This window comes from Hypanus sabinus, chromosome 13 (genome assembly GCF_030144855.1).
Source record: "Hypanus sabinus isolate sHypSab1 chromosome 13, sHypSab1.hap1, whole genome shotgun sequence".
NCBI classification, from domain to species: Eukaryota; Metazoa; Chordata; class Chondrichthyes; order Myliobatiformes; family Dasyatidae; genus Hypanus; species Hypanus sabinus.
The window spans coordinates 63,032,395-63,047,923 of NC_082718.1; the positions used below are offsets into that span (position 1 = coordinate 63,032,395).

At 48.5% G+C, this 15,529-nt stretch overlaps 1 protein-coding gene across 3 annotated transcripts in view; it reads right to left on the reverse strand.

Annotated features, from left to right (window-relative positions):
* LOC132403930 (uncharacterized) overlaps positions 1-15,529 on the reverse strand; it is a 226,121-nt gene that overhangs the window by 13,420 nt on the left and 197,172 nt on the right. For all 3 annotated transcript variants that reach the window (XM_059987772.1, XM_059987774.1, XM_059987773.1), the window contains 2 exons: positions 6,985-7,288; positions 5,108-5,224 (listed from right to left, as the gene is read on the reverse strand). In XM_059987772.1, the coding sequence (XP_059843755.1) occupies positions 5,108-5,224; positions 6,985-7,288 (421 nt within the window). The remainder of the gene's footprint in view (positions 1-5,107; positions 5,225-6,984; positions 7,289-15,529) is intronic.

Sequence of the window (15,529 nt, forward strand, 5' to 3'; positions counted from 1 at the left end):
TCTGATTATATGGAAACACATGTGCAGGGTTGTCATTTGAAACTTGTTTTTCTCAGTAGCGAGCTGAGGCAGTGCTCGTGTACCAGCTGAACAACTGCCAAACCCACAGAAAGAAGCTGGTCTTCACATATGGCAGGAGATAGTTGTGCTGAGCACAGCCGCAGTTGGCTGTTATGAACCAGCTGCTTCACTGTGACACTGTCCGCCCCACAAACCACTCTGTTTAAAATGAGATCCTGCTTCTATCAATACATAAAGATAATATTTACCAGAACAGAGAGAAAGTGTGAAAGTTGAGGAGAAATGGTCTGAAGATTTTACTATATGACATTGAGTAACTGAATCCCAGTGTACTCTCCAATACTAACAGACTGGACTGTGCTAAATGTAAGAAGGATATGGTCTAATCGTATCATTTATTTCTGTAACAGTCCTACTGATGTGGATTGGAGAAGTATTTGCATTCAATGTGCCAAGGCTTTTCCCCCCAGTTCAGATGAAAAGATCTCCAATTTGAAATTTTAACCATCTCTGTCACTTCTCACATGCTGACTAGCCCATGACTGGCTCATATGTTTCCCAGATTTCCAGCATAACCAATAGTTTGCAAATTACCCTCAATTCTCTTGTCTTGTAATCTTTCCTACCCTCCATCCTCTGACAGACCTCACTTGTCCTTCTCTATTCCCCCATCTTTCTTTTGTTTTGAAAACCCATTACATCTCTAGCCTTACCTACTTCTGATGAAAGCATTGCCCAGTATCCCTCCTCCCCTGTTTGCTGCATTGCTTTCTCTGAATTACATTAGTCCCTCTATTTATGTTCTATTTTATGCTCAAGCTGACTTCTGATCTCACAGACCTGTGGACACTGCCTCTGGGGCATAAACAGTAATCTGGACTAACTGAGTGTTTTATTAAAATACAGACAGGCAGCAGAATGTTTACTCTCCACTCCTCCCACTCAGGCTGTGTTCTGTGCAGTTCTAGAGGGAAACGTTGTGGAACCCTACGGCGTGCTGCCTGTCACAGAAGTGGAATTAGGCCATTTGAGCAAACAAGTCTGCTCCACCATTCCATCATGGCTGATGTATTATCCCTCTCAAACCCATTTTCCTGCTTTCTCCGCATACTTTGATACCCTGACTAAACAAGATGTTATCAAACTCTGCTTTAAATGATCTGACCTTCACAGCTGTCTGTAGTAATGAATACCACAGATTCACCATCCTCTGGCTAAATAAATTCATCCTCATTGCTGTTATAAAGGAATATCCTTCTATTCTGAGGCTGTGCCCTCCGGTCCTAGACTACCCCACTATAGGAAACATTCTCTCCACATCCACCCTATCTAGGCCTTTCAATATTCGATAGCTATCAATGAGATCTCCCCTTAGTCTTTTAAGTTTCAGCAAGATCCTCATTTTCATTCCAAAAATCATTCTTGGGAACCTCCTCTGAACCATTTCCAGTATCAGCACATAATTTCTTAGATAAGGGCCCAAGATTGCTCACAATGCTCCAGGTGTACTCTGACCAATGCCTTATAAAGCCTCGGCCTTCTCCATGGTGGAGAAGCTTCTGTGGTCTTGAGATCCCGAGAGTGATGCCATCTGGAGCTATGCTCCTGGTAGGGTCACCCATCTGAGGGTGAGGTCCCTGTCAAAGAACAATCCAACCAAGACCTCAACTGTGGAACAGGCGGACGAAGTTACTTCAAACTCAATGGCTGTGAAGGTGAATGAAGGCTGAAACAACTCCATCAGCTCCAATCATCGTGGTTTCCATGCCACTGGAAGCAGCTGGTTGATTTGTGAAGTATCTTGTGCTTCTTGGAGTGCAATATCTAGTACATGTTAAACAAATACAGGCGTCTTCACTCTGTGATAGATCAACGGGATGAAGACCATCATCCCCGACCTCGAGGGATAGCCATGACGACGACAAAAGCCTCAGCATCAGATCCTTGCCTTTATATTCTAGTCCTCTCAAAATGAATGCAAACATTGCATTTTGCCTCCCTTGCTACTGACTCAAAGTGCTGGTCATGTTTCCATTACACCTGTGTTCCCATAGAATTTTACACAACCTTAGAATGATAGAGGAAAAGTCAAGAATTATGAATAATGCAGCAAACTGGAAAACACATAGTTTTAGGGTAGAAGAGAGATGAGCCTTGAGAATGGTGCCAAGGTAGAAATGTGTTTCATTCCCAAAACAAACCTCATTTCCTCTCATTGAGCACAAAAGTTTCCATTAAAGCAAAAGTTCTAAATATCTATAAAACAAAAACTTTTGTAGCCTTCAGTTCCCAGTGGGGCTATAAGTGGGCTGATCCAGGAGAGGTCAGACTCCCTCACACAGTTTGGGTATCTTGGAATCTTTCCAATGGCCCGTGTCCAGGATGTGGGATTCAACAGGAACAATGGGCAGCCTGGGCCTGCCAGGGCGGACTGCGCTGTGATCTGGGAGGAGTTTCTCCTTTTCATAAGAAAAGTTGTAGCTGCATTCCTGTCAGTACCCTGTGGGAAACTGGAGATGCTTGTGTGTAAAGCTAGGCTTTTTATTCCCTTATCTAATCCGCCTACACTGGTGCTGTGAGAACGTTGTATTGACATTGAGAGCCAGTCATCCTGTTTTAAACCGGTGTATAGGTTTTATATAAACACGGATACCTTTTTGGAAACACACACAAGTTCAAACAACACAGATAGACAATTCCATACGTATGTACAGTTCAGGTTGCCTCATTATAGTGCAAGTTTTAAAAGAGGATACTGAGGAGATTTACCAGGATGCTGCCTGGTCTTATAAGGAAAGGTTGAGCCTTTCTCTTTGGAGCTGATAAATGTGTACAAGATGATACCAGGCACAGATTGAGTGGATAGACAGAGACCCAGGGAAGAACTGGTTAATACAATGGGGCACAGTTTTAAGGTGACTGGAGGAAGGTATATGGGGAATTTCAGGGGTACCTTTTTTTACACAGAGTGTGGTTGTGTGGAATGATCTGCCGGGGTGGTGGTAGAGACAGAAACATTAGGAGCACTTAAGAAACTTTTAGATAGGCACATGGATGATAGAAAACTGAAGGGCTAAATAGGAGGAAAGGGTTAGATTGATCTTAGAGTAGAGTTAAAAGGTCAACCTAACAATGTAGGCTAAAGGGTCTGTACTGTGCTGTAATGTTCTATGGTCTTTTGGACAACATTCCTTTCACCACCACCCTTTCTTTACCACCCCCACATCAGCGTGACCACAAACAGTTCCTATCAAGTCTCTGAGGATTTGGCTGTTGACTCCAGATGTAACTACTGACCTCACTACACTTCCTTGAGCTTTAAAGCTATAGGTGTGAAATTCACATTGCCTAATACATGCAGCCTGGAAAACACAGTGCCTTGTGTTGCCACCTTGAAATGAACCTTGTCATTGTCAAGGTGGGCAGAAATGTCTTTGCGGGAGGTTGGGCTGCTGTACTTTGCCCCTGTATGAGGTGGTTGTGTTGCTGGTTCCATGGGCTGCCCACTGGCAGGTCAAAATAACCATCACAATTCTGGTCTGGATATCCTGCAACTTCTCAGTCACCAAAGTCAAAGGATGATTGTTGGGTGTCTCCTTGTAGGGATGATTGATCTCAAAATTGACCTTGTGGTGACCTTGCACCTTACTCCCCACATGCACTGTACTTTCTCAATGATTGTAATAATTTAATCTGCATTCTGTTATTGTTTCCCTTGTACTGACCGGATCTGCATGAACGGTATGCCAGACACCTTGGTACATGTGACAAAAATAAACCAACTTACCTAATGTACTGTAATATTCCACTCTGCCTCATATGTGCTGAGTGAGTGGCTGGCTGACTTTTAGCAGCTCCCATCGCTGCTAGCGATGTCCGGGCTGGTCATTCCGGCCAGAGACTCCAACCAGGCAATCCAACAGTGCCAACAACAGACTGGACAGTAAATCCAGACTACTGATGGAAATGGTTAAATGTGCAAAACTGTGATCCACCTGGATGAGAACTAAACAGCTCACTTCAGTCTCTTTGTATCAGAGTCAGTCATGGTCAGATCCATTGATGTCACGCTAGTGTTCTCCTTTGGGCCTATGGGAGAACCCAAAGGCAGGCTAGTGGATGTGGTAGGCGAATATAAGGCAACAGGCCCCGAGAACAGTCAGGATCTAAAGAGACACTATGTAGGTTGAAGAACTGTGAAGCTCCAATTTGACTCCCCGATTCACTGGTGCAAAGTACCCAAGGAGAACATCAAGAAATTCTTCAGTTTCAGAATGGCTCAAAAAGCAAGACAAGAAAAGAATTAATTGTGTCAACTCCTGAAAGACCTGCAACCCTTCTCTCACTGCAGTTGATGGTGGGGGGGTGGTGGATGTGAGGAGGACGAGCGGTGAAGAGCTGACAAGTCTCGCTCTTTGCCTTGGAACCCCCAACCCCTGATAAGATTCTGAGCCAGGGTTCACTCCATGGAGCAGGTTGAGATGTGCTCAATGCAAGGGAACACACCCTAAGGTCTTAATCCCACAAACGGAGGGACTGAGTCCTGTCAGCTTCTAAAACACTGGAATTCTTGTTTAGCCCAAACGAGGCCTCATGGGTGGCAAGAGTGTGCTCTTTGTTCACTCTACAGAACCAAGATGGTCAGGATGAAACATCACTATGAACATTAAAAAAAAGTCTTATATTCCTTGTGTATGTATTTTTTAAATTATTAAGAAAAGCAAACTTGGTTCAGGCCACAGTTAGATAAATGGTACAAGAGTACATGTTCAGCTGGCTCCTGTGGCCTGCACTTCCACAATGACCAGATGCAGTCTGGCTGGTGGGGAAATTTCCAACAGCAAAGATTCACCTAACTGGTCACAAAGAAGCTATACATTTTCCATTTGATGTTGGAAGGCAGAGTTGTAACACTAACCCCCAGGCGATCATCCCTACACTTCATCACACACTAAAACTATTGAGGGATATTTCCAGCAGAACTTGCACTTCAAGTTACCCTCTCTTACAATAATTGGTTAGGGCATTTTGAAGTTCATGACACATTCATTCTTGTAATTCCCTCATCCAAAATTTCCTTTCTTACCAGGAACATGCCGGGAGTTACGTTGTGTCGCTCAATGAGCAGAGCAGATCTTCGACCTGTGTGGTCATTTGCAGTGTCGATATCATACTTCAATATACGGAACGAATCGAGTCGGCTCTGATTGTAAACAGGAAATGCCATTAGACTCGTTGTTTGTAACATCATCACAAAGCAATTTATCTGTCAAAGAGCTGGGTTTCTAGGACGGTTTTGTTATTATCCAGCAATCTGTATTTAAATAACACCTTCAAAAAGTCAAGAGCCTTAGATATACAAGGAACAAACACAAGCAAGGAAATAGAAGTTGGTTGGCAAGATAGATGCAGTGAGTGAGAGAGACAGAGTGTTAATGACAGACAGAGATGGTGGCAGAGAGAGAGTGTGAATGACACAAAGAGAGGGAGAGCGAGGGAGAGAGGGAGAGGGGAAGAGGGAGAGGGGGAGAGGGGGAGAGGGAGAGGGGAGAGGGAGAGGGGAAGAGGGAGAGGGGAAGAGGAGGAGAGGGAGGGGGAGAGGGGGGGAGGGAGAGGGGGAGAGGGAGAGGGGGAGAGGGAGAGGGGGAGAGGGAGAGGGGGAGAGGAGGAGAGGGAGAGGGGGAGAGGGAGAGGGGAGAGGGAAAGGGGAAGAGGGAGAGGGGAAGAGGAAGAGGGGGAGAGGGAGAGGGGGAGAGGAGGAGAGGGAGGGGAGAGAGGGGGAGAGGGGGAGAGGGAGAGAGAGGGAGAGCGAGGGAGAGAGGGAGAGGGGAGTGTGAAGGAGAGGGAGAGGGGGAGAGAGAGAGGGGGAGAGGAGGAGAGGGAGAGGGGGAGGGGGAGAGGGAGAGGGAGAGAGGGAGAGGGGAAGAGGGAGGGGAGGGAGAGGGGGAGGGAGAGAGGGGAGAGAGAGAGAGGGGGAGAGAGAGAGATACAAGATGATAAGAGGCATGGCTTGAGTGGATAGCCAGAGACTTTTTCCCAGGATGGAAACGGCTAATATAAGGGGGCATCTTTTTAAGGTGATTGGAGGAAAAGTAATAAGGATGTGGCGCTGAGGCTTCAAAAGGCGTTGGTCAGACCACACTTGGAGAACCTAGAGCAGTTCTGGGCCCCATATCTAAGAAAGGATGTGCTGGCATTGAAGAGGGTCTCGAGGAGGTTCATAAGAATGAAATGGTTAACGTATGGGGAGCGTTTGATGACACAAGGCCCCTGTACTTGCTGGAGTTTAGAAGAATGAGGACAGATCTAACTGAAAACTTTTGAACACTGATGGACCTAGATAGAGTGGATGTGGAGAGGATGTTTCTTATCGTGGGGATGGGGGCGGGGGTGGGAGGTTTCAAGGACCAGCTTCAGAATAGAGGGACGTCCCTTTAGAACAGAGATGAGGAGATGAGGTGGAATTTCTTTAAGCAGAGGCTGGCGAATCAACGGAATTCATAGCCACAGACAACTATGGAAGCCAAGTCTTTCGGAATATTTAAAGCAGAGGTTGATCAGCTCTTGATTAGTAAGGGCATCAAAGGTTAAGGGCAGAAGGCAGGAGGATGGAGTTGAGAGGGATAATAAATCAGCCATGATGAAATGGCAGAGAAGACTCAATGGGCTGAATGGCCTAATTCAGCTCCTGTGTCTTACGGTCCTATAGAAGGAATAGGAGGGATGTCAGAGGTACGTTTTTACACAGAGTGCCGGGTGTGCCAGGGCTGCTGGTGGAGGCAGAAACATTTAAAAAACTCTTAGGCAAGTACATTGCTGATAGGAAAATGGACGGCTATGTAGGGAGGGAAGGGTCAGCACAAAGTTGTGGGCCAAAGGGCCTCAGGTCACGCCGATGTCAGCAGTGGCGGGCTATTGCTTCTGGAGCTGTACGGATGGCTTTACCAGCTAGGGTCATGGTACCTGTGCACACGGCTGGCTCCGGTTTCGGTTCCTTTCCTCGTACAGTTCCTGAATCATACTCTCACAGGGCATGGGCTGTGAGTGTGAAGACACCACACAGACCAGGACGATCTGCCGGATTTCTGCAGTTGCTCGCTCAATAAATGTGTCAAATTCCAGATCAGTGATGTGGGGAACCTTGTTTACGCTGCACTTGCAGGGCTTGAGTCCCTCACCCAACATTGCAGAGCGCAGGGCGACTGGGCAGGAGCCAGGGGACTGAAGCCATGGTTTCTCCTCCTTGTGCACCTTCGGAAACTGCGGCCTGCGGGAAGAGAGAGAGAGAGAGCGGTCAGTGGGAGCACAGAGAAAGTGAGGGAAAAGCATTGTTTACATATCCACACACACACACCAACTACCTTGCTCACACATTTGAAATCCCACACACTTACACATGCATACTCACACAGATTTACTCACACATTCACACACATGCATATACACTCACACACAGTGCCGAATGTTTAAAAATATACATACACTTATACTTCAAGCATATCTACAGTATATATTTCCCAAAACAAGCTCTAGGAATCCTCTCTTTGCTTGATTGTCTGACTCTAGCTCCTCCCATTTGTGGCACCTCAAACAAATGGACATTCACACTCGGTGAGCCCACACGAAGATGTCTGAAGGGGCTGCAGTGCACAGATTAACCTGAGGGACTGCAGCAAATGTCAGAAGTAACCATGCATTGTAGAAGTACATGAGAACACCTTCTTCAGTAGCTCTTTTATCTGATGGCTGTCAGTTTCCCAGATACTTGGTGGCCTTTCTGACTTCCAGAGTTGCTGTTGTAACAGCCATGGTGGCAGTGTCATTCATCCCCTGAGTGTGATGTTTTACAACTTCCAGTCTATCTGCTCCTGCAGTCCATTGGGTTTAAAGTCTCAGAATATGGAAGCTTTAGAGAAAGTGCAGAGGAGATTTACCAGGATGCTGCATGGATTAGAGAGCACGTTCTATGAGGATAGATTGATTGAGCTAGGACTTTTCTTGGAGGAAGAGAGATGACTTGAGAGGCGTGTACAAGATGATGAGAGGCATAGATTGAGCAGGTAGCCCGAGATTATTCCTATGGTGGATATGGCTAATACAGGGGAATAACTTTAAGGTGGTTGGAGGAAAGTATAAGGGGGATGCCAGAGGTTTTACACAGAGAATGGAGAGTTCAGGGAACAGTGAAAGTGAAGACAGGCACATTAGGGGCATTTAAGAAACTCTTAGATATGGACTAACTGCTGTGTATTTAATATTTCAGTAATATTTGAATAACATTGTAAATATATTGTTTGGTTAAGTATTCTTTGTTTACACAATTCATTCATGTGAGAAGTACGTGATGGCATACATCATTTTACATTAAACACCAGAAAGATAGATGCATTCGATTGCACAGCAGATAACTGGCTGATGTATTCTGAATGAACTGAGCAGTATTTTGAAGCAAATGAATTAACAAATGAGAAACAAATACCAGTTTTGCTGACTGCAATAGGCGGAAAAACATAGTTTGCTCAGATGTTTGGCTGCTCCAAACCAGCCAAAATGAACTTTGCTGAAATTGGTGAATAATGCAGGAACATTTAGAACTGAAACCATTCCCGATTGCTGAATGCTTTAGGTTTCATAAGTGAAATCAAGAGGAAGAGGAATCCATTTCAACTTAGGTCACTGAATTGAAGAAATTGTCTGAGCCTTGCCAGTTCTGTGATGGCTTAATGAAACACTGAGAGATCGCTTAGTTTGTGGAATCTTACAAAAAAGCATTCAAAGCTGGCTCCTAACTGAAGCACAACAAACATTTAAAAGAGCAGTTGTAATCACTGTATCAACTGAAGCAGCAGCTAGAGATGCAATTAGCAATAATAGTGAGCATGAACGTCTAAACCGAAACCTGCCTGGCTGACACCCATTACACCAGTTGCATGCCACCTCCCCTGCAACAGAACCAACTGAAAGCAAATAAAGACAGGTACTGGATGGTGCCACAGCAGTGTTCAAGGATGGTATTGGAAAGCTCAAACATATCACGGGTAGTTGAATTGACTTTATTTCTTACACCCTTCACATACATGAGGAGTAAAAATCTTTATGTTACATCTCCATCTAAATATGCAATGTGCAATCAGAGTAATTTATAATCATTTATAATACAGGTAAATAGAACAGTCATTGTAACATAGAAATACACTCAAAATTAACTCACATAGCGTGAGTCAATCAGTCTGATGGTCTGGTGGAAGAAGCTGTCCCAAAGCCTGTTGGTTCTGATTTTCAGTTTGGGTGGTAGCAAGCTGCAGATGTAGTCCTTGACCAGCTTCTCAAAGCATTTTTTTATTATTGAGGTGAGTGCAGTCGTTCAGACATGTTACCTTGGTCTTTCTTTGGTACAGGGACAATGGTGGATGTTTTGAAACAGGGGAGCACCCTACACCGGGAAAGGGAGAGATTAAAAATGTCAGTAAACACACCTGCCAGTTGTGCTGTGCACATCCTGAGTACTCGCCCTGGGATGCCGTCCGGTCCCGCAGCCTTGCGACTGTCCACTCGATGGAAGCTTCTGCGTGCCTCAGCTCAGAGATGACCAGGTTGCAGGTCGTAACCTCGGAGGCTCAGAGTTAGTGACATCAGACCGAGCGTAGAAGTGATTGAGCTCATCGGGGAGAGAGGCCGCGATGTTGGCGGCACCACAACGTTTGGCTTTGAAATATGTGATGGTATGCAGCCCTTGCCACAAGTCAGGTGTGCTGTTCATTATGAATCTTGACTCAGGTCTGTCCCTGAATTGTTGTTTCACAGCCTTGATAGCATTGTGCAGATCGTAGTTGTTTTCCTTGAGCTTCAGCTGACTGCCGGCAGAGTAAGCTCTGTGTCGCGCAGTGAGTGCTGCTCGCACCGAACTGTTGATCCAGGGTTCCGGGAAGACCCGACCAAACCCCGGGGGACAACACCATTGTTGCACTTCTGGATGAAGCACGTGACTCCGTCCGTGAACTTGGAGACATCCTCATCATGGAAGACATTCCAGTCGATGTCATTGAAGCAATCCTGCAGCATGGAGTCCGATTGGTCGGACCAACAGTGGATGGTTTTAACTTTGGCCACTTCTTCTTTCAGCTTCTGCCTGAAATAGTGTTAAATGAAAATGCTACACCCAAGTTATTCAAAGCCTGTCTGGCTCCTTGTAACATCATTAATTATGTAGCCAGAGTTAGACACATGGAGACTGAAGGAATTGTGCCCGTGGGCAATGCCAGTGGTTCCAGTAGCCAAGAAGGATGGCTCTGTCAGGATCTGTGGTTATTTTAAGGTCACCATCAACCCAGTACTAAAAGTATATCAATACCCTCTGCCTAGGAGTGAGGATATCTTTGTGATCTTTCTGAACGAAAACATTTCAGCAAAGTGGACTTGGCTGAGGCCTACCTACAGATGGAGATAGAAGAAGAGTCCCAAGTGTTTCTCACCATAAACACTCACAAAGGGTTTTATTGTTATAATAGGCTTATTTCTGAAGTAGCATTGTCACCTGCACTCCGGCAGAAAGCTATGGACTGGTTCCACAAGGCTGTCCAGGCACTTAGTGTTAACTGAATGACATCATTGTTACTGGTAAGGATTACAAGAGACATTATGGGCTCAGAGCATGATGCAACAAGTGTGAATTCTTCAAACCAAGCATCACTTACTGTGGTCACACCATTGTCGCACAAGTTTACTGAAGGGTGCTCAGAAAGTTCAAGCAGTGGTGGATGCTCCAAGGATAAAGGACATGTCACAGTTAGGATCTGTCAATTAGTGTAACAGTTCCTGCCAAGCCTGGCTACTGTGCTTCACCACTTGAACTTATTATTACAGATTGGGAAGAAATGGCAATGGACAAAGCAGTGTGAGGTGGCTTCCCAAAAGGCAAAGGAGATGGTGATGTCAGACATTGTACTCACACATTATGATCCACATCATCCAGTGAAGCTTCCCTGTGACATCTTGCCTTATGGTATCGGTGCAGTCATGTCACCTTATTTCTGAGTGATGGAACTGAATGTCCCAATGCCTTAGCATCAAGTTCCCTTACCACTGCAGAGAAAACTTATACACAAACTGACAGAGAGGCCTTGAGTCTGGGTTGGTGTGCAAAACATTTCAATCAGTACCTGTATGATTGTGAGTTTTCCCTCATTACTGATCAGCAAGCACTGGTGTCCATTTTTAATCCACAGAAGGGTGTTTCACTAACAGTGGCAGCACAAATGCAGAGATGGGCTCTGTTTCTGGGAGGATGCAGAGAATTCAGGACAACTAATCATGGAAATAGAACATAAAATGGTACAGCAGAGTCATAGGCCCTTTGGCCTACAAGGTTTCGTTGAGTCAGCTGAAAAGCAAATCAAAAACACCCGAAAGACTAATCCCTCCTACCTACAAAATGTCCATGTAGCCCCTCGTCCTCACATTCACGTGCCTACATAAGAGTCCCTTAAAACCCGAAGTGTGCTTGCCTCCACCCCCTAGCAGGCAGTGCATTCCAAGGACCCACCACTCTGATTGAAAGAACCTCGAATTCCCTTTGAACCTTCAATACATGCCCTTTGGTATTAGATATCTCGACCCTGGGAAACAGAAACTCCCTGACACTCTATCTATGCCTCTCATAATCTTATAAACCTATGTCAGATCTCCCCTCAGTACCTGCTCCTCCAGAGAAAACAACCCAAGTTTATCCAGCCTCTTGTGATAGCACATGGTCTCTAAACCAGCGTAATCCCTACCTGCATTCTCTCCAACATCCTTCCTATAGCAGGGCGACCAGAGCTGTAGGCAATACTCCAGAGTTCATTACATTGCAACCGTTTCTGGCAAGATGGCGGCACAATTGGTCACAGCAGCTTCTACAGAGTCAACAGAAGCTGCTACCGTTCTACTTACACATACATCCAATGATCGCAAGACCCTGCTATACATTAAGAATTTATAGTACTGTGGCTTCTCCCCATCCACAAGTTGCTCCCTGGCGGGGACAATGAAGAAATTGCACGATGTGCTGCTGCCGGAGTGGGTGGAGGTTTACAAATAGTGAGTGGCTGTCACGGTCGCTTCTCCTGTGAGCACAAACACCCTTTGGACCGTGTGGGTCTGGCTGTCATGGTCGCGTCTCCTGTGATCACAAACACCCTTTGGACCGTGTGGGTCTGGCCGTCACGGTCGCTTCTCCTGTGACCACAAACTCCCTTTGGACCGTGTGGGTCTGGCCGTCACGGTCGCTTCTCCTGTGACCACAAACTCCCTTTGGACCGTGTGGGTCTGGCTGTCACGGTCACTTCTCCTGTGATCACAAACTCCCTTTGGACCGTGTGGGTCTGGCCGTCACGGTCGCTTCTCCTGTGACCACAAACTCCCTTTGGACCGTGTGGGTCTGGCCGTCACGGTCGCTTCCCCTGTGACCACAAACTCCCTTTGGACCGTGTGGGTCTGGCCGTCACGGTCGCGTCTCCTGTGATCACAAACACCCTTTGGACCGTGTGGGTCTGGCCGTCACGGTCGCTTCTCCTGTGATCACAAACTCCCTTTGGACCGTGTGGGTCTGGCCGTCACGGTCGCTTCTCCTGTGACCACAAACTCCCTTTGGACCGTGTGGGTCTGGCCGTCACGGTCGCTTCTCCTGTGAGCACAAACACCCTTTGGACCGTGTGGGTCTGGCCGTCACGGTCGCTTCTCCTGTGATCACAAACTCCCTTTGGACCGTGTGGGTCTGGCCGTCACGGTCGCTTCTCCTGTGACCACAAACTCCCTTTGGACCGTGTGGGTCTGGCCGTCACGGTCGCTTCTCCTGTGACCACAAACTCCCTTTGGACCGTGTGGGTCTGGCCGTCACGGTCGCTTCTCCTGTGATCACAAACTCCCTTTGGACCGTGTGGGTCTGGCCGTCACGGTCGCTTCTCCTGTGACCACAAACTCCCTTTGGACCGTGTGGGTCTGGCCGTCACGGTCGCTTCTCCTGTGAGCACAAACACCCTTTGGACCGTGTGGGTCTGGCTGTCATGGTCGCGTCTCCTGTGATCACAAACACCCTTTGGACCGTGTGGGTCTGGCCGTCACGGTCGCTTCTCCTGTGACCACAAACTCCCTTTGGACAGTGTGGGTCTGGCCGTCACGGTCGCTTCTCCTGTGACCACAAACTCCCTTTGGACCGTGTGGGTCTGGCCGTCACGGTCGCTTCTCCTGTGACCACAAACTCCCTTTGGACCGTGTGGGTCTGGCTGTCACGGTCACTTCTCCTGTGATCACAAACTCCCTTTGGACCGTGTGGGTCTGGCCGTCACGGTCGCTTCTCCTGTGACCACAAACTCCCTTTGGACCGTGTGGGTCTGGCCGTCACGGTCGCTTCTCCTGTGACCACAAACTCCCTTTGGACCGTGTGGGTCTGGCCGTCACGGTCGCTTCTCCTGTGACCACAAACTCCCTTTGGACAGTGTGGGTCTGGCTGCCCTGGTCACTTCTCCTGTGACCACAAACTCCCTTTGGACCGTGTGGGTCTGGCCGTCACGGTCGCTTCTCCTGTGACCACAAACTCCCTTTGGACCATGTGGGTCTGGCCGTCACGGTCGCTTCTCCTGTGATCACAAACTCCCTTTGGACCGTGTGGGTCTGGCCGTCACGGTCGCTTCTCCTGTGACCACAAACTCCCTTTGGACCGTGTGGGTCTGGCCGTCACGGTCGCTTCTCCTGTGATCACAAACTCCCTTTGGACCGTGTGGGTCTGGCCGTCACGGTCGCTTCTCCTGTGACCACAAACACCCTTTGGACCGTGTGGGTCTGGCTGCCCTGGTCACTTCTCCTGTGATCACAAACTCCCTGTGGACCGTGTGGGTCTTGCTGCCCTGGTCGCTTTTCCTGTGATCACAAACTCCCTTTGGACCGTGTGGGTCTGGCCGACACGGTCGCTTCTCCTGTGACCACAAACTCCCTTTGGACCGTGTGGGTCTGGCCGTCACGGTCGCTTCTCCTGTGACCACAAACTCCCTTTGGACCGTGTGGGTCTGGCCGTCACGGTCGCTTCTCCTGTGACCACAAACTCCCTTTGGACCGTGTGGGTCTGGCCGTCACGGTCGCTTCTCCTGTGACCACAAACTCCCTTTGGACCGTGTGGGTCTGGCTGTCACGGTCACTTCTCCTGTGATCACAAACTCCCTTTGGACCGTGTGGGTCTGGCCGTCACGGTCGCTTCTCCTGTGACCACAAACTCCCTTTGGACCGTGTGGGTCTGGCCGTCACGGTCGCTTCTCCTGTGACCACAAACTCCCTTTGGACCGTGTGGGTCTGGCCGTCACGGTCGCTTCTCCTGTGACCACAAACTCCCTTTGGACAGTGTGGGTCTGGCTGCCCTGGTCACTTCTCCTGTGACCACAAACTCCCTTTGGACCGTGTGGGTCTGGCCGTCACGGTCGCTTCTCCTGTGACCACAAACTCCCTTTGGACCATGTGGGTCTGGCCGTCACGGTCGCTTCTCCTGTGATCACAAACTCCCTTTGGACCGTGTGGGTCTGGCCGTCACGGTCGCTTCTCCTGTGACCACAAACACCCTTTGGACCGTGTGGGTCTGGCTGCCCTGGTCACTTCTCCTGTGATCACAAACTCCCTGTGGACCGTGTGGGTCTTGCTGCCCTGGTCGCTTTTCCTGTGATCACAAACTCCCTTTGGACCGTGTGGGTCTGGCCGACACGGTCGCTTCTCCTGTGACCACAAACTCCCTTTGGACCGTGTGGGTCTGGCCGTCACGGTCGCTTCTCCTGTGACCACAAACTCCCTTTGGACCGTGTGGGTCTGGCCGTCACGGTCGCTTCTCCTGTGACCACAAACTCCCTTTGGACCGTGTGGGTCTGGCTGCCCTGGTCACTTCTCCTGTGACCACAAACTCCCTTTGGACCGTGTGGGTCTGGCCGTCACGGTCGCTTCTCCTGTGACCACAAACTCCCTTTGGACCGTGTGGGTCTGGCCGTCACGGTCGCTTCTCCTGTGACCACAAACTCCCTTTGGACCGTGTGGGTCTGGCCGTCACAGTCGCTTCTCCTGTGACCACAAACTCCCCTTGGACCGTGTGGGTCTGGCCGTCACGGTCGCTTCTCCTGTGACCACAAACTCCCTTTGGACCGTGTGGGTCTGGCTGCCCTGGTCACTTCTCCTGTGATCACAAACTCCCTTTGGACCGTGTGGGTCTGGCTGCCCTGGTCACTTCTCCTGTGATCACAAACTCCCTTTGGACCGTGTGGGTCTTGCTGCCCTGGTCGCTTTTCCTGTGATCACAAACTCCCTTTGGACCGTGTGGGTCTGGCCGTCACGGTCGCTTCTCTTGTGACGACAAACACCCTTTGGACTGTGTGGGTCTGGCCGTCACGGTCGCTTCTCTTGTGACCACAAACACCCTTTGGACCGTGTGGGTCTGGTACACTGCAAGCTTGATTTGCTGATTTATTGGATGCGAGGAGGAGCGAATGGAGGGGTGAGG